Source organism: Lygodium microphyllum, chromosome 8, assembly GCF_053477565.2.
Source record: "Lygodium microphyllum isolate KBCC chromosome 8, Lygodium_microphyllum_v1.1.10, whole genome shotgun sequence".
NCBI lineage: Eukaryota > Viridiplantae > Streptophyta > Polypodiopsida > Schizaeales > Lygodiaceae > Lygodium > Lygodium microphyllum.
In genome coordinates, this window is record NC_141142.1 from 7,495,901 (window position 1) to 7,515,000 (window position 19,100).

General features: G+C 37.1%; 1 protein-coding gene across 2 annotated transcripts; it reads right to left on the reverse strand.

Moving 5' to 3' along the window:
- Positions 1–17,354: 17,354 nt before the first annotated feature.
- LOC148031944 (uncharacterized) lies at positions 17,355–18,848 on the reverse strand. Of its 2 annotated transcripts, none has more exons than XM_087684007.1 (2): positions 18,477–18,848; positions 17,355–17,744 (listed from the first exon to the last, which is right to left on the reverse strand). In XM_087684007.1, the coding sequence occupies exons 1-2, from the start codon at positions 18,624–18,626 to the stop codon at positions 17,616–17,618; spliced, it is 279 nt and encodes a 92-aa protein (XP_087540133.1). In that variant the 5' UTR covers positions 18,627–18,848; the 3' UTR covers positions 17,355–17,615. The 2 variants fall into 2 exon arrangements, with proteins under 2 accessions (XP_087540133.1, XP_087540134.1); XM_087684008.1 differs by having other exon boundaries at positions 18,461–18,841.
- Positions 18,849–19,100: the final 252 nt, after the last annotated feature.

The window sequence follows — 19,100 nt, forward strand, 5'->3', positions numbered from 1 at the left end:
GCTTTCATTTCTGCCATTTTAAGTTTCCCCCTCTTTCTTAGGCGGAACTCAAATTTATCATATCTCTTTTCCCGCTTTTTCTTTTCTCATGACAAAATCTTACAGTCTCATTGTTGCTTGCCCTATCTATAACCATGTGAAATTTCATTTCCTCTATACAAACACATAGTGAGTTTCACATGTTTTATGAGAGAAGAGTTTGTTCTACCAAAGCCCTAATATTTTCTTCACAAAACTTTATAGGTTTATTATTCTCTTCCATGGATGTTCTATGGTAAAGTTTTATCTCGTTTGGACAAAACCTGTGTAAGCTATGTACATTCTCTGACATGTAATTTCTTTTGTTGTGGTACTCTAGGAGTCTCTTACAGTCAAGAACAATGATCTTTTAAACACTCAACTTCTTCTTCAACATCTTACGGTTTCTTTGTAAACAAAGTTACAGGTATGTTGTCTTGTTTTTTGTTACTCCATGGTTAAATTTTATCTCATTTGGACAAAATGTATGCAAGCTATATGCATACTGAGTTTTCCTTTGTTTTTTTACTCCCAGAGTCTTTGAGGGTGGAGAACAATGATTTTTTAAAAACTCAGATTCTTCAACATCTTTGGGCTTCTTTGCAAAGAGAGCCACATGTATATTGCCACTTTTTTCTGTTACTCCATGGTTAAGTTTCAACTCATTTGGACAAAGCCTATGTAAGTTATATGTATGCTTTGACTGGATATTTCTTTTGTTTTTGTACTCTAGGAATTTGTCAGTGAAGGAACAATGGTCTTGTTATAAGTCAACTTCAACATCTTTGGGTTTCTTTGTGAAAAGAATTGCAGGTACAATGTTTTTTTAAAATTGCTCCATTTAAATTTCATTTCATTTACTTGGGTAAGTTACTCATGAATATATGTGTGCATCACGTGGGTTCAAAATAAGGTATTTTTAAAATACCATTTTTATACATTTTTTACATATAGAAGGGTGTAATATAAAGGGATTATTTACAGATTGAATAAGAAAGGCTTATATTTTATTCAAGAAAAATTCACAAATAAGGATATTTATAAATAGGCCTTGAATGTACGTGATGTAGAGGATATACATATAGCAACTTCCCCGAGTTCATTTGGAGAGAACATTTGTAAATTATATACATGCTAATATGTAACTTTTCTATTTGGTTATCATAGATGTCTTCACAGAGGAAAAACATCAGTAACATACTTGCAGTGGAGATCTTTAATAGGAAAGACCGTGGCGGTAATTGGATTTGTAATAAGTACTATAAGTTGGATTGGATTTTGATGCACCCAAGTACTCAAGGGAGTTTCAAGGTCAAGCGTAAGGATGTTGCAAACCCTAGCAAACATTGGAAAGGTAGAATTTTAGAGTTCAGAAAAGTGTTCAATGGAACAAGTACAGTTACAGAAGTGTTGATCCAACATGTTTATACGCATAAAAAAAACAAATCTCTATGCACGACAAGAACTACATTGCAAATTATAAACAAAACAACAAGTTTTTAAATTTTATCATTGTTTATTCTTTTGCATCAGAGTTGTTTTTAAAAATCTTTGCAGTGTTCTAATTCAATCTTGTTTTATTGACAGCTCTATATCCATCAACTTTTCATGAATAGCAGAATGTGGAATGTTTGAGCATCAAGATACATGTTTGGTATGAAGACATAGGTTCTTTGATCTATTAGAATAATTCTGCAAGTCAACTTGCAACTCAAAATATCTTTTTTTATAATTTATTGTATGTAGTAGAAAGCCAGAGATTGCAACATGTCCCATTGCGCCACTATCTAGTGGTGAATGGTTGATTGGTACCTTGGAGTTTTCAGGAGCATGTAAGTCTGAGATAAAATCTAACATCAATAGTGCTATGAAACCCACCACACGCTCCAAAGATGTGTATCTTAGTTGGTTTATTCCATTCTTATTGTTTGCACATTTGTTTGGTTCATGTGATGTTCTTAAGAAAACAAAGATTACTTATCAATGCAAGTGTCCATCCGAGGAATGGATGAGTTAGATATTGGGTGAGTCTTGGCAAGTCAAAAGAACACATTTTCACGAGATGATTGAATGCAGGGTCAACCAATTTGATCTCACATTCAGGTAAATCTTTTTTACTACTTTGAATGCCTTGATTTAATTGACATAGGTCTTTCTTAGATGAATTGTTGTGTTATTCGCATTTACTTACCATTATTTTTGTTTTCATTACAGGCATTTCATCGCTAGACAAACTTTGTGCATTTGCTTTAAATATAGAAGATGGTGACTTTTGCAAGGGGAGTGGATTAGCTTGGATCAAGACACCCGAGATGAGACACATACAACTCTAATAGATGTGGTTATCTTGTGGAATGGTCATAATCCTTTTGTGGTCAGCGTAGAGAGCCATTGGCCCATTTCTTTTCTAAGACAAGAAATCTAATTAATGTCCAATGAGCCTCTCCACAACTTTTATTTCAAGTTAGATAATAGAAAATTCAAGATTCGTAGTGAGTAATCCATGACATGTAAACAATGTGCTTCTCCACATATCCTTGAGATAGTGGAATCCTTGTTTTTTTTAAAAAGAACAAATATAAAAAAAAGTTAAACTTCTGAGTACTTTCAATTTAGATAATCTTAGTTTACTATGTTCCAAGCTACAATAATACATACTATAATTAGTCAACCGTGCTTGTTAAAATCATAATTAAATTGCAGACTGGAGTTCTATAATCAATGCAATATTGTCTTTGCATAATGATATATTGTAGCTCATCTCTTCTACTTATTTCTTAAAATTAAATATTAAATTGGATCCAAGGGATTTTTAAGGTCTTTCAGATTTCTTTTCTTAAAATTTTTTAAATATTTTATGTAGTTGGACTAAGGTAATTTTCTATATTTTATGAGTAATTTTAATGGTTACTAAAGTATTGAAATAGAGAAACTAAGGTAATAGTTTTAATTTGAAACTTTAGGGTTAAAAAAGAACCTTTATTTAAAACTCTAGATACATAAAAGCTATGACTCCAAACTCATTTTCACTTTCATTCTCTACTTCCCTATACTTGTGCTCTTCCCCTTTTCTCTTTGAGTGCCATGGCTACCACTCCCACCTTCGCCGCATAGATTAGCTCCACACGCTACATACACATAGGAAACTAGATATACCCTAGATTTTGCGTAACCTTGAGTCTAGAGAGCTTGCTTTCCGCTATAGACCCTAGCTCTAGTATACTGGCATCGTTTTGTGATGCGGCAAACCCTCTCACCTGCTCTATTCCAGACTCTGCTCTCATATGGGTCCCCATAGATTTCCTATATAGTTTACGTGCTGCTGGATCAAGCCATGCAAAGGTAATAAATCGAGCCCTTGTGCATGTGGGGCAGCATCTCCGTGCCAGAGCAGTGTCCACCTTATCCCAAGGCCATGCCACGATGGATCTCATCAAGTGTGATGCAGCATTTTCCATATATGTTTTGTGCATTGAGGTGCAAGAGGACAATGAGGAAGACATTGACACACCCTCTCAACCACAGCTAGATATTTTGAGAGGGAGCTTGAAGAGATCACACTCGATCGGAGGGTAGAGGCATCACAAAGCTTAGCCATTGTGCACCCACCTCCTTGCCCTATTGAGATGCCGACAAGCAATGAGCCACCCCTCACTTCTCTCCATGCTATCATCATCGAGGGGGTGGAATATTTACTTATACAGGATGTACTAGAAATTTTGGAGGTAAGGGAAGAAGAGCTATATTGTATCATGGTGCGTGATGCACCTGATGATTTTATAGATTTTGATATACAAGATGCGCCAGCACATGTTGATGAGGTGGCTTGATATGATGGTACGAGTGTCAGTGACATATCTGCCATTGTGAGCATCCAAGAGCAGATTGAGAATGCAACACCACAGTATGAGATCTCAGATGAGGAGTTCGAGTGGTGGCAAGAAAGCATTTTTGGACCTCGACCTAGTTGACTACACAGTACCTTCCCAAGAGAGAGACGAGGGTGGCCCAGTTTGCAGGAGCAAACTTGGATGCTCCATTGTAAGAACAGATAGATGATGTAGAGAAGGTAATGTTATCGAATTTGCGTCAAAATTTACCAATAGGGCCTCTAGGGCATCGAGAGTATACACATCAAATTTTGTCGGGATCGGGCCCCTAGAGTTGCCCTGGCCGAAGGCTCACATCTGGAGGCCTGAATCTGTAGATTCAGACCCCTAGGCGCAACCAACTCTTGGGGCCCGATCTCCCAGAAAAAATTGATGCGCATACTCCCCCTAGAGGCCCTATTGGTAAATTTTGACGCAAATCAGATGTATATATCTTTACCACACTCCATGTATAATGAGTTTGACACAATGAGTCTGACACTGAACTTGTGTGATACATGACATTGTCTATATAGATGAATTTTCATCTAGACAAGGTGGCCGATCTGGTAGCCAAGGAAGGGTGTAGGACTGAGCATTGAAGGAGTATATTGGCCAGCTTGTGAGCGACATTTTTGTATTCCATAAGACATGCTCTCTGGCTTTTTCTGAGAACTTCTTGAAGTTAAGGGCACTAACAAAGGTTGGGCCCTTCAAGACCATCCCAAGGAACTCTAGCTTGGAGAAAATAGTGTTGCTTCGATGTTTAAAGCTCCTCCACTTATTCTTTAGTAGTAGGTCTAGGTCACTTTTTTCCATGGTGGCCCATGGCATGGTTGTTGATGTTGAAGACCCCAATGCCATTAGGCAATAACTACTAGGGCAAAATGTGTTATTGCCTATGATCAAGAATAGCTTTGACCATGGGGAGTCTAGCTCAAAGAAGCCCAGGAGAATATAGATGTACTTAGTGCCAAATGATATCTCATCACCAATGTAATGTAATTTGTAATATTCTCTTGAAGTAATGAAAACCAATATTTGTTGGATTTACGTGCAATGTAGTTTGTCATGTATGTCATTTATTATGGCTTTTTACTTGAATATTACGTTTATTTATTGGATTTATACACAACATCACTTGTACCCTAAATGTAATACATAGGGCTTAATCGAGTTCGTGTGCAACATATATTTGTTTGAACGCATGTAATGATAACTCAAAGACATAAATAAAAAAATTAACAAGTGAATAAACAAAAATAAGACAAGCCAAAAAATTTATATTCATATTCATAACATTTTACATGGGATCCATTACAACCAAGGTTTTACAAAATCTCTTTGGAAGCTACATTCTGTATATGTTTTGCTAGTACACCCTATCATTGTTGATCTTCACGAGGACTATCCTTCCTCGCCGGAAGAACCTCACTATCCGCAAATCCCTATCAATGATGGTGAATCTCCTTACATGTACTATTGCATAGACTGAGTCTCCAAACAAGTCGATGACGTAAGTTTCAGCATCTTCCTATAGTGCAAGGAGGGTTTGGGCAATCCAGCAATTGGTTTGTTGCAAGCATGTTCCATCTGAAAAGTGCCTCTTGCTATTCTTAATGAGTATGATGTCCATAATCTCATGCACTAGCTTTTGGAATGGAGCCTTTGGTATCAAGAGGTGTGTGGTCTTCTAGTAATGGTGGATCTCACGAAGAGCCACTGTGCTTGGCTTCCATTGACGCTTGTGATGTTGGCATGGTGGTGGTGGTGGTGGAGCTGGGGGGAGATGGCCTCTATATAGGATTTTTAGGGGGGTGTCTCCAAACCGCTTGCTTGGTGCGTGCGATGTCTTCTAGGAGAGAAAACCCAAAACTCAAAAGTGAAATGTGTAAAATTAGATGAAACTTGAAACTTATAGCAAAACTTTCAAAAAACCCTTAAACCTGAATTAATGTATCCAGGCTTTGGAAAAATATGACCAGTGATCCGATTGACGTGAAAATTTACATGTGGACTCCTCTAGGGTACATCAGCTACCTTATTTTTTTTGCCTCATTGAAAATCTCTAGGACACCTATTCGGAGGCTAGCGTCTAGGCCTAGATTCAGGGCCCCAGATGCAAGCCTCTGGCAGGTGTCCCAGAGACTTCTAATGGGGCCAATTTTTTAATATCCATGAGTTTTTATGATGCCCGACAAGTGGGTGACGTTTCACCAAATTTTGATTTATAAAATTGATGGTTCAATCATTTTTTTTAAATGCATTAACTGGATTATACTTCACTGATAATAGAAAAAATCACCATTGCACCGAGTGTGTCTAACTGCATATTAAATGTGTTTTCAACAATCAAACTACGTGAAATATTGGAAACTTAAAAATTCACAAAAAATAAGTCATGGATCAAATGGAATATCACATATCGGATATAGTGTTGCCAAATTGCTAAATAAAGATATAGTGCATCGGCCCATGTACAATTGATCACTGATGTGTGCACGATTGCGCATTGAGTTCATCCTTAACAAAACTACTTTCAAAATTAGAAACTTGAAAATACTCACAATGCAAATCATGGCAAAATAGAATATCAAATATCAGATTTGGCATCAGGAAACCATGAAATACATGGTAGATAGTGCATTGCACCAAGTACAACTAGAGCTAGGCAAAATTTAGCTCCATTTTGTAGACCATTGCTATCAAATACTTGAAGGTCTACTGGAAAGATAAACCAAAACTAAGCTCCTTACAATCTACAACCAAACCTAAGCTAAAAACATAGATCCAATTACAAGGTAGCTTCTCAAAGCATATTGTTGATATTAAGATTAAATGAATCCCTGTTGTTGCGGATCCTACGAACAAGAACCATATCTACGGGCTTAATAGTGATATGTCTGGCGTGAATGGCTAAAACTTGAGAATCGCCCATTAGATCAATCAAGTAACTTTGAGCTGCTTCTTGGAGAGCAAGCAAGGCTTGGCTTGACCATTGCCCCACATTCATTGCCTGGTTCCTTGAAAAGAGCTTGTGATGATGCCCTACCTATGCAGATCTTACAGTATTTCTCGCACCAACCTAGAGGATGGTACCTTAGGAATAATCAAGTTGGCACTCTTCTGGAATTTCCTTATCTCACATAGCGCAGTTGTGCCTAGTCTCCATCTTTGCTTGTTACGTGTTGGAGGACGTGTATTACCAGCTGGAGCTATAGTGGGAGGTGGAGCAACTAGAGCACGTGGACCACCATTTCTGGACAATGGCAAACCATCATTATTGACCACACTAGGGCCACCATTGTTGGACATAGTAACACCACCATTATTAGCTACAGTAGGGCCACCGTGGTTGGCCACTAAGGGATCTTTGTCACTCACAGTATGCTCACTAGATTCGGAAGAGCATTGAGCTCTTACTCTTGCAGGCACCTTCTTGATAGGAAGCTTGGAATGTGCCATGGTTATGATAATGAAGGATAAAAAGGTGGAGGGTAGAGTGAAGAGTAATGGGAAAAAATGAAAGGAGAGACTTGACTTAAGTACGAAACTTTTAAATTTATTTTGGCGTAAATGAACTTTAAAATTTAAAAACATAGTGCAAAATCGACTTTGAAAAACATAATGACAAACCTTCAAAATTTAAACAAAATTTGCAAGACATCTCATGTTAAAGATAGGAGTATTGATGTGTCATGTCCTGGGTACCTATGCTCTCTTGTGGACTCTAAATGCATCAAAAGTATTATCTTTATCTAGGTCTCCGTTTCTTGCCATCTCTCTCTTGGGTTGCCAACCATTCTACATGGCATTGTCTAGCTGTGTTGTTTTCATATCTTGCTTTTCTCACTTCATATATTGCCCTACTTATAAATTCTACTTGAGAGGATTTGGACTTCTTTTCTTTTTTTCTCATGTCATATCTGTAATCTCCTAAACCACCATTGTAATAATTGCCTCATAGAATTGGAATCATTGATGCCACCTCCATGATTAGTTGTCTCTTGAAAAGCACAAGAAGCTTTCCAATGAGATCGTTCCATGGCTTGAGTTGACCATACTGCCAAACTTCCTTAATCTGCAAAGTATGGACCATGTGCTTCAAGTATATGTTGCACAAGAAGAGAGATTAGAAACACAAACTAATTCAAAATGATGATATTTTTTTGTAATGGTGACAATACTAACCATGTAGTGTGTTATACTACTTGTAGTCCATGCCTCCACCATGGACTTATGAAATTTAGTAATTTTCTCTTTAAATGTATTGGCATCACCATCCCTAAACCTCAACTTTTGTAAGAGAGTTGCTAATCTATCTAGGTGTATCCACACTTCTTCCTTTGCAATCCTTGTTTGTCCCCCATTGCACCAATCCGGAACAACAAGGTGTCACTTTTTCCATGCTTCATACTTCTTTGGTTGTTCTACAAGTATATTGCCTTCCTCATCTCGAGGTGGAAATATAAACTTCCTAGATTTGGGTCCACCAAAGCATGGTTTACAAGGGATATTTTCACTCTTTCCCAAATTTTTCTTGTCCTTTTTTATTTCTACTTGGCCCCTGTGCAATCCAACTCAGAGAGGACTCGTTCTACCTTCTTGCATGTAGCATCAACTTTTGACACACGTTGCATCTTGTATGCAAAGCATATATATTCATATACTAGCTTCTCAATTATTCTAACCAAACAATGCAATGTGCAAAAGTGAACCCTTGTTAGTGGTATTTCCAAAATAGGCGCCAATTTGAATCCATTGGAACTAGCATTCTATTTCTCATGACTTTTTGATCACGTATTGGAGCACCTTCTTTCTTTCCCTCTTTCCCTTTCTTCCCAGTTTGCATGCAGTATATGCATGGAAATTTTGCATTTGCTGCATTTGATAAACCAAATATATACTTCAATGTTTTTAAATCACTTACAAGATGCCATTCAACTTGATAATCCCCAAACCCCTCGATGTGTAAAATTGCTCCATTATTTTGTTGTTGAATAACACTGGGTATATTAGTGAGGTTTAAAAAAACTAAGTGCTTCATGGTCCTCCTTTGGACGTACTTCAAATGCTACAAGCCACCATATTTCATTATCTGAATTTACACTGAAGTATAAAGGATGGTTTTCATCGATGTTGGGATCCAATGCTTGATTCATAAGTGTTTTACTCACACGTTCAAGTTTTTGCCTCTTAATAATCTCACTCTCATCAAGTTTGAGGACAACTTGCCTCTACATTCTTCCATAGACATATTGTAGAACTTGACCATAGCAATCTGAACCCTACATATATCCAATACAAAGTTATTGGATGCATTCAATACAAATGCAACTTCTTTGGAACCATACTTCAATATGTGTGTATTTTCCAGATGTGTTGGCTCACCAATTAGTTCTAAAACTTTATTATTTAGTTGTTTTCGATCCTTCTTCACATGAAATGGTTTTGGCAAAGGCATTACTTGCTTAGTTTTAAAGACTTGCTTAAATCATGTATCCAATTGTTGATAGAGCATACTATATGACCTAGAACTCATTCCCACCTTGTCACATAATCCCTGAGCATCTGTAGAAGTAAACAAGTTGCTCACATCCCTAAGATGTTCACTTGCGACACCATCTACAATGTCCTTGAATTTATGATTTTCCAATGCATTTTTAACCTTATCCTTGCTTAGGACTTTGGCAATAGTATCATTCTCTGCATCAGTAAACATATTTCTCCTTGTAGCAGATTGGGCATATATTTGTCTATGATATTGACCACTTCCTTTGGTTAATTAGTGAATTGGTTTAACTAATCGGATGCGCCGACGTGCTTCTTTGGTTTTTAAAGTGGGCCCAATCTCCAAACTTTTTTTGAGCTTCCTCTTTATGTTTCGATTCTCCTTCTCCAAGTCCATAACTTTAATTTGTAACTCCATATTTTGCATGTCTGTAGCCTGCATAGCATCTTCAATGACAGACATTGCTTGTTGTAGGCTCTGGTTCTCCCTATCCTTCTCAGCCAATAATCTATCATTTTTCATCAAAGACTACATATTCCCTTGTAATCTTGTATGCATATTTGTCAAGGCTTGATGAACCCCTATTAATCCTTGTGTGACAAGTCTGCATGTGTACCCATACAATCCTTCATTACCTTCACAAACGAACTTTACCAATGATGTAAGCCCTTCAAATTGTGGTGGCCTTTGAGTGATTGGATCGGGTAGATAAATGCACCCATCAATCCAAAGGTCCTCGTTTTTTTCCCCTACATTTCTTTCTTGTTGCATCTTGTATCTTATTGCATCATTCCTTTCTACAATTCTTTTGAACATTGGTGCATATTCATCCTTCAATTGAAAGTGAATATCTCTCTTTCTCTTGGTATGTCCTGCACCTGCATTCTATAAAGAAAAATATATGCCAATTTTAACATTACACAATTACATCCCTTTGATTAATAGTAAGCTAAGGAGTCGATGCCAAATTTTTTATCAATAGCAAGAACATCTAAATATCTGGGAGTTGCAGGTTAGCATCAATCCAAGAGCATATAACTAATTATAGATTGGCTCAAATCACACAATAACACCCCTTTGATTTACTATATCTATGTTCTTAGTTCATCTAACACAGTCCTCTCTCTTCTCCCCCTCCCTTCTTCCTCTCTCTCTCTCTCTCTCTCTCTATATATATATATATATGAATTGACACTTAAGAATTAAATAACAACTACAAAGAATAATAACATCATAGAGATTTAAAAAATAAAGATACCTCCATTATCACTTGATTGCTTGTAGTATAGAGTGTTGAAGAGGAAGATATCTTATAGCACAGTACTAAAGAGGGAGATTGCTTGTAGCAGGGTAGAGAGTGTTGTATATAGAGATTATTTGATTTTAGCAAATACTATCAAAACCACTCCTGAGATTGCTTTTAGCAGGGTAGAGAGTATTGTAGATAATACTGAGTATTGCTTCAGAAGAATTTGGATGTAAGAAATCATATTTTGGAGGGAAAGAGAAGAGTACACAAAATTTCGGACAAAACTAGAGCTTTGAGAGGGAATGAAGAAATGCCCAGAAATAGGCATATACTTGTCCGAAAACAATAAAAATTTGTAAGGAAACTCTCAAGTCAAAAAGGTATCTCTATGTAAAAAATAATCTTAAAATATGATGTATATGTCTTTTTATATATTTTTTAACTTCCGTCCTTTTAAGAAGCAAGAAAAGTCATGAGGGCATTAAAGAGTTGTATATTAATGATTGTCTCCGTTTTTACAAAAAATAGAATTGTATTTTTTTAGTTATGAGGATTTTGAGAAAAATTAACCTTATTCTATAGTTTGAGAATAAAATAATAGGTGAAAACTATTGAAAATACAAATACAAAATTTTCTTGATTCTAAAAGATCTCTTATTCTAATATTATTTTGGAATCTCTTTTTAGAGAGAGAGGTGAGAGAAACCCCCTTAAGGGGCAAAAAAGAGAGTCCATATTTCTCCTAATGCTACTCTACTTGCAGGCATTACAAGGGTTATTTGATGGAATAAGGGAGAATTGTTGATATATAAAGGGTCATTGATCACATATGATATATGGGTATGATTGGGGAATAATAACATTTAAATCTTGACCCTTATTCTCTAAGAAAATGAAGGCTACATGCAATGGACAGCATGTTGTCTACTACAGAACCCTGCTATAGTAAATCTGAGATAACTTTCCGTAGAGAATTTTGATCAAGGTGTTTGATACATAGAAACAAAATTCTTAATAAGTACTTTTAGCCTATGTATGGCACTACTCAATGCTATCCGAAATTCACAATAAAATTTGGTTCAAAATAGAAGGCTGCCCACAAGCTATCTAGATTGGAACATGCCACAATGAGTTAAATTTTAGCCAAGTTAGCTTCCAAGAGATGGGGGAATTGTTCCACAACTGAAGCTAGCCTCCAAGAATCTTCCTCAAGTGGTAAACCTTGCCACTTTATCAAATATTCCATGATGGATAAAGTACGAAACTTCTTTTCTCTTTGGCCAATGACCGCCTCTCAAATGTATTGAATGATGCCTCCTTCATCCATGGGCGGGAGCTCCTCTGTGTAATCCACTTATGATCCAATAAAGATCTTGAGCTGACTCACATGAAAGTCCAATTCCCCTTCTTGAAACTCAATGTTCCGTCTCTTCGCATTAGCATAAAGCTTCATTTGATCTTGAGCTTTCTTGAAATTTAGTTTACATTGTCTGCATTCTATCCAATTATTCTTTACTTTGAGGATTGATCTTGTCATTGAAAATGACCATTGGAAGAGGGATCTTATATCCATATAAAGCCTCAAAAGGGGAAACTCCAATGCTAGAATGAGTGGAGTTATTGTAGGCAAACTCAGCCAAGTGTAGCTAGGAGTCCCATACATGCTGAATATCATGGAAAAAATGCCTCAAGCAAGTTTCCAGCCACTTATTAACCCTCTCTGTTTGGCCATTCATCTATGGGTGATAGACTGTAGAGGGAGCCAATTGAGTGCCTATTGAGCTAAATACCACCTGCCAAAAGTTGCTCATGAATTTGACATCCCTATCATGTACTATGACTTGCGGTAATCCATGCAATTTAAACACATATTCCATGAACTAGCTAGCTACTTTGTGATGCAATATATTGGAATTTTGTAGGAATAAAATAAGGTGCCTTAGTAAGTCTATCCACTAATAATTAAATGCTATTCCACCCTTTCTTGGTGAGAGGCAAGCCCATGATAAAGTCCATTGTAATGTGTGTCCATTGGCCTTCAAGAATGGGCAATGGCTGTAGCAACCCACCTAGATTTAATGTGATGTCCTTGTTTTGTTGGCATTGCACGCAACTCAAGACAAATTTCTTGACATTTCCCTAAATGCCTTTCCAATGAAAACTTTTGGCAAGTTTATCATAGGTTTTAAACACCCCCAAATGGCCAGCTGTCGGTGATGAATGCATCTCCTACATGATCTTTTACTTGAATGGGGAAGTATATGGAATAGCAATTTCGCCCTGAAACCATAAGAGGCCATTTGTCAGTTGAAATGGGGAGTTCTCCTCATAATGACCTTGTTGTAATTTCTGAAAAATATGGTTGAAATCAACATCCAACAAATAGGCCTCCTAGAGCTCATCTATCCACTCACATTGTGAAGTTCCATGATAGCTGAGACCTTTTATGCCCACATTCTTGATAGGGAATCAACCACTACATTGTCCTTCCCACGCATATGTGTGATATCAAAATCATAGTTCTGCAAAGTGGCTACCCACCTACGTTTCTTGGGAGTGAGATTAGACTGGGATAAGAAATACTTGAGTACCTTGTGGCCACTTTTGACTCTAAATCGACTACCATATAAATAATGATGCCACTTTTTAATAGCATTGAGGATTGTTAGTATTTCCTAGTCATAGACATTCATCATCACCTCATCTTTGGCAAGTTTACAACTTTCAAATGCGATCACCCCATGGTCCTATAAAAGTACTACACCTATACCCCTCCCACTAGCATCACACTGTATAGTGAACTCCTTGGAAAAGTCAGGGAAAACTAGAATTGGGGCTAAAGTAAGTAAGTCCTTTAACTGGTTGAAACTCCTATTTGCAACAACATCCTAGAAAAATGCTTCCTTCTTAAGTCTTAGTAAGATGAGCTACAATAGTTGCATAATGCCTGATAAACCTGAATAGAAGGAGGAAAGACCCAAAAATCCTCTCAATGAAGTAGTGTTTGTAGGGGTAGGTCAGTCTCTTAACACATTGCACTTTCTTTGGGTTAGCCTTAATGTCTACCTCACTAACAATATGGCCCAATTACTCTACCTCAATATGCATAAAAGAGCATTTTGACTCCTTGGAAAAAAGTCTATGGTGTCTCAGTATATCAAACACATGTCTCATGTGTGAGAGATGAGCTTCCAATGAATAGCTATAGATAAGGATATCGTTAAAGAAAACCAACACAAATCTGAATAAAAATGGATGAAGTATCTTGTTCATTAAGCTCTAAAAGCTACAAGTGCATTGGTCAATCCAAACGGCATGACTAAGAAATGATAAAGCCCGCTATCAGTCCAAAATGCTATTTTAACCTCATCCCCTTCATGCATACGAATTGGATGATAGATCTTAAATCAATCTTTGTAAAGTACCTAGCCCCCCTTGAGTTCATCAAGCAAATTATCCACCCTAGGTATGGGATACCTATTCTTCACAGTAATCTTGTTGAAATCTCAATAATCAATACACATCGTGAATGAGCCATCTTTTTTCTTGACCAATAAAATAGATGAAGCATATGGGGATGAGCTAGCCTCGATGAATCCCCTAGCCAACAGTTCTTTAATCTACTTAGAAACCTCTTCTCTTTCACATTTGGACAATCTATAGGGTGGTTTATTCACTAGCTTCAAAATGTGGCTCTAAATCTATGGGATGGTCAATTGCTCTTTTGGGGGGGTAGTGTTGTGGGTAACTGAAACAAGTCCTTATACTCTTCAAGGAGGGTTTTCAATGCAGAATTATTCACTGTTTTGCTAGGCTGATCTGAAGTATCCTTATTTAGATACAGTACACAAAGAGTAGGGAACGTCTCTTAAACTCTTTCTTGAGTTGTTTGGTGGTAATGAGTTGAAATTTAGTTTTGTTTTGGATTCCTTGCAAATGAATGAGCTGTCCAACACTAACAAACTCCATGTATAGCAATGAGAAATACATGGTATTTGTGCCTAAAGTTTTTAACTAGTCTCAAAACCCAAGACTACATCTATAGGCCCCATCTCTAATGCAATTAAATCCATTTACTGTTCAAAATTTAAAGCCAACTGTATATGCACAACAGGGCACGTGTGAGTGCTCATTTTCTCATCTTTGTTGGCAACTTGCACCTTAAGAGGTTGTTGTAATTCTGTGGGAAAACACTTCAGCTTATCCATGACTACTCTATTGATGAAGCTATGTGTATTGCCACTGTCTATTAATATAAACACATCCTTGCCATGACTTTTGCATTGAATGTGAAATGTAGGAGAACTTCTTGATCCTGTCCAAGCATCCAACGAGATAGAACAAATAGTGGCAACATGTAAGTCACTCTTTCCACCCACATCCAAAGACATATGACCACCTGGATCAAAGGGAAAGGTGCCTATGGGGTCAAATGGCTCTTCTTGACCAAGTTCCTCATCAATATCATCAATTTTAGTAGCCATCAGTAAGGCATTTGCATCCTCATGATCATCCTCTAAATCCTCAAATACCAACATACTTTGAACCCTTGCTTTTGCATTTCAATAGGCACATTTTGTGGCATGTTCAGAAGTATATTTTTCACCACATTTAAAGCAAAGTCCCTTCTCTTTTCTTTCCTTCTATAAGTCCATAGGAATACTATATATATCCTATACATCACATGCATTTAAGGCCTATTTATAAATATCCTTATTTGTGAATTTTTCTTGAATAAAACATAACCCTTTTCTATTCAATTTGTAAATAAACCATTTATTTTACCCCCTTCTATATGTAAAAAATGTATAAAAATGCTATTTTAAAAATACCTTATTTTGAAACCACATGATGCACACATATATTCACGAGTAACTTAACCGAGTCTATCACTAATGCTCCACTTTGCAAATCCTAAGGCTTGTCCACCTAGAGAGAGAGAGAGAGAGAGAGAGAGAGAGAGAGAGAGAGAGAGAGAGAGAGAGAGAGAGAGAGAGAGAGAGAGAGAGAGAAGCACTCATGCTTCTCCTCACGTGATCCCCCCCCCCCCCCGATCCTGCTCGTCATTGCTCAAATAAGCTTGGACTACCATCGCACAAAGAGAGAGAGAGAGAGAGAGAGAGAGAGAGAGAGAGAGAGAGAGAGAGAGAGAGAGAGAGAGAGAGAGAGATGTGGACTTGGAGAAAAGGGAGACAACTAACAAATCCACCTCATATAGAAGGAAATGAAAGACAAAGATGAAGAAGAATGACAGAGGACACAACCCTCTTCAAACAAGTCTTTAAAGCTTACTTTGCTTTGAGTTTTCTTGTGCTACCTTATTCTAGGTGATCTCAAACTACCACGTGGATATGCTTTGTGCAACATTTATGTAGATGCTCCTCCCAAATCCTAATCTTCACCTACACTAATGTTAGAGTTCCTAAATCTATTGTCTATTAGCAATAAGAAAGGGTTTCCTTGGTACTTTGGCTCTTTCTCTTTATGCAATCTACAATGGCTTGTGGGTAATACATATAAATAATATAAGACATATATAATAATACATCAATAAAATAATAGTATATATTATATAATATAAATGAATAAATATAATTTATATAATACAATATATTCTATACAATATACTATCTAACATATTATAATTTGCCCCATTTTACTATATTTGAAATAACATGTGGATATGATACTAAAATTGGGTGGAACTTTACCAATACTACAATATCATTGAATAAAATATTTGAAACAAGTTTCAAGTGACTTTTTTTTCTATAAAATTTAGATTTTTCAAAGGCACATGAAAATTGGCTAAAACAACATTCTGCGTTGCTATTTAAAGCTCTTTAAAAAGTTAACCATTTTTATCTCATTTCATACCTCTTAATGGAAATATGTACTATACGTATGAAAGTATTTTTTATGCAAATTTTAGCTTGATTAAAAAACTTTCAGATGGTTTTGATTAAAAACACTAAAAGTTGTTTACTTTTTACGATTTCTTAACTTGTTTCGACCCCCCTTTTTTTTCCAACTACTATCTTGTGTTAGATCACATTTTCCTAAAACCATTTCTTCTTAATCTTTTTCATTGATGAGAAATGAAATTTATTATAGAGGGTCCAAATTATCACAAAAGTGGCTTTTTTGCTACCAAGCTAGTGTTAATACTATTTATTTATTTATTTGTATGTATGTATCTATGTATGTATGTATGATCTTGTGTTAATACAATATGCTTAGAATACTATGTTATATATAATTTTTAATAATATATTAATATAAAATAAAAATATTTTTAATCTAAGAAATAATACATATAATTCATAGATAACAAGATACTATTTATATAATGTATATATGATATGTTATATTATTAATATACAATAATATTATAATATGTTATATATTATATATAAGATTTAAATATTGTGATAATATTATGAAAATTAATTAAAATATAAAAATATTATTGTTATTATCTATTAATTTATTTACATAATACGTATGAATATTATATACACATGTTCAACCATTTAAATATCATGTCATTTAAAAATTTTGAGAGAGAGAGAGAGAGAGAGAGAGAGAGAGAGAGAGAGAGAGAGAGAGAGGGAGTGTGTGTGTGTGTGTGAATGCATGAGTGTGCAAGTGTGCGTATATTCAATGGAGAGAGAATATATAGATATAACCCCCACTCACCCTTCAAGAAAAAGCCCTTTTTATTTTTTGAATAGGAAACTTCTCCTCCTTCTGTCAAGACATAGGTTTAAGTAAATATCATTAAGGCTGGAGATTGTTTCTTCTTAAGGTGTGGCACTTTGAGCTTATGTATGTACTTAACAAGCCTCAAGCAAGCCTCTGATGCAGAGCTGCTGGAAAGACTTCCAAATGGGCAGGCAAGTCCTTCAAATTTGAGGCGTGAATCATTTCCTCTGGAGCCAGAAAGTGAAATGGAAAAATAGAATATTCACAACATACATCCGTCCAAAAGGTAGCGCAAACTCATGGGTGGATCCTGGACCTCAAAGTCCTTGCCGAAAGAGCTAGAGAGACAGACGACCGCGGTCCGCGTCGACAGTCCCTTTGAAGGAGGTGGCTGCAGGAAGAATCCCAAGTTAAAGCGATTGTGACTTAATAACATCGACGCTCCAGTCTTCAAAAACCACGACACTTTCGTTGATCAGATCGCCATCGTAGCTTATGTTATGTTTGAGCTCACGATCACACAAACAGTTCATGTCAAGCTGTGAAAGAAAGATGATATAGTTCACGCTTCTGGGGCTGGACGTAGGCTATGTATGCCCTGTGCGACCTACCTACCTCACATGCCATCCCAGCATTTCTGCCTCACGGCTCAGGATCAGACGCATATAATACAGCAATTGTACTTATCAAGGCGCAGTGATGTGAAATAAGCCCACAAAAATTGGAGATACTCAACGCATGAACGTGGTGTTCTTTGTGGAGTTAGCTGCTTGACCGTAAATCTTCGAATAACAACAAAACAGATTTAAGACTAAGTGTGAGCGATATTTTATACGACAATTAAGCTATTTGACAAGGTACCAATTTAATATGAGTGTCTCAGTTTTTTGCATCCGAGACAAAATCCATGCGAGGTTGCAGGGAGAGGCTACACGAGAGAGAGAGAGAGAGAGAGAGAGGACATGCATAACAGACAAGACAGCAGAATTAATAAAGGCCTGTACAGTACGTTAGAGGAGGAGGAGGAGAAGAGAGAGAGAGAGAGAGAGAGAGAGAGAGAGAGAGAGAAAGAGATTTTGTTCTAGATGGAAAGGGATTTGATCTTGCCAGGAGTGTCTGCGACCTTGAGGGTCTCGGAGATGATCTTCTGGGCGAGCCTGCTTTTGGCCTCCACTCGCATGCTGGCTGTCGGTTCTACCTTCTCGTAGGACTGAAGCTTCTTAATCAGCTTCAGCTTCCTGTATTTGTCCTTCAGAAACTGCCCGAGCCCCATCCTCTCTCTCTCTCTCTCTCTCTCTCTCTCTCAACACTAGAAGCTGTGTTGAGAAGCAGCAGCAGCAGCAGCAACAGCACACGACTACTCTGGGACTCCGAAAGAGAGAGAGAGAGAGAGAGAGGGAGAGCCTCGTTGTACCCTCAAAGTACGATGGAGAAAAGTTCCATTTGCCTCCCCACCCAGCCTCTAATTTAGCCTTTTTGTCTCCCGAGTCGCCACCCTCCACGTTAACGTCATGCCTTCCGCCTATAAAAAGCACACACCCCTCTGATTTTTATTTACCCCCAAGGGACCTAGCCTCATCCCTACGTGCGCCTTTCAATACCAAAGTGCACTCAAGGTACCTAGTATAGACCTTGTTGCTTGCTCATGTTCCTTCCCGCTAGGCATCTTCCAAACTCTCGCCTGCACTATTAAAATGTTGTCCAAGTCCAAGTCCTTGCTCCTCGCGCTAAGGTCGTTGTAGCTCGC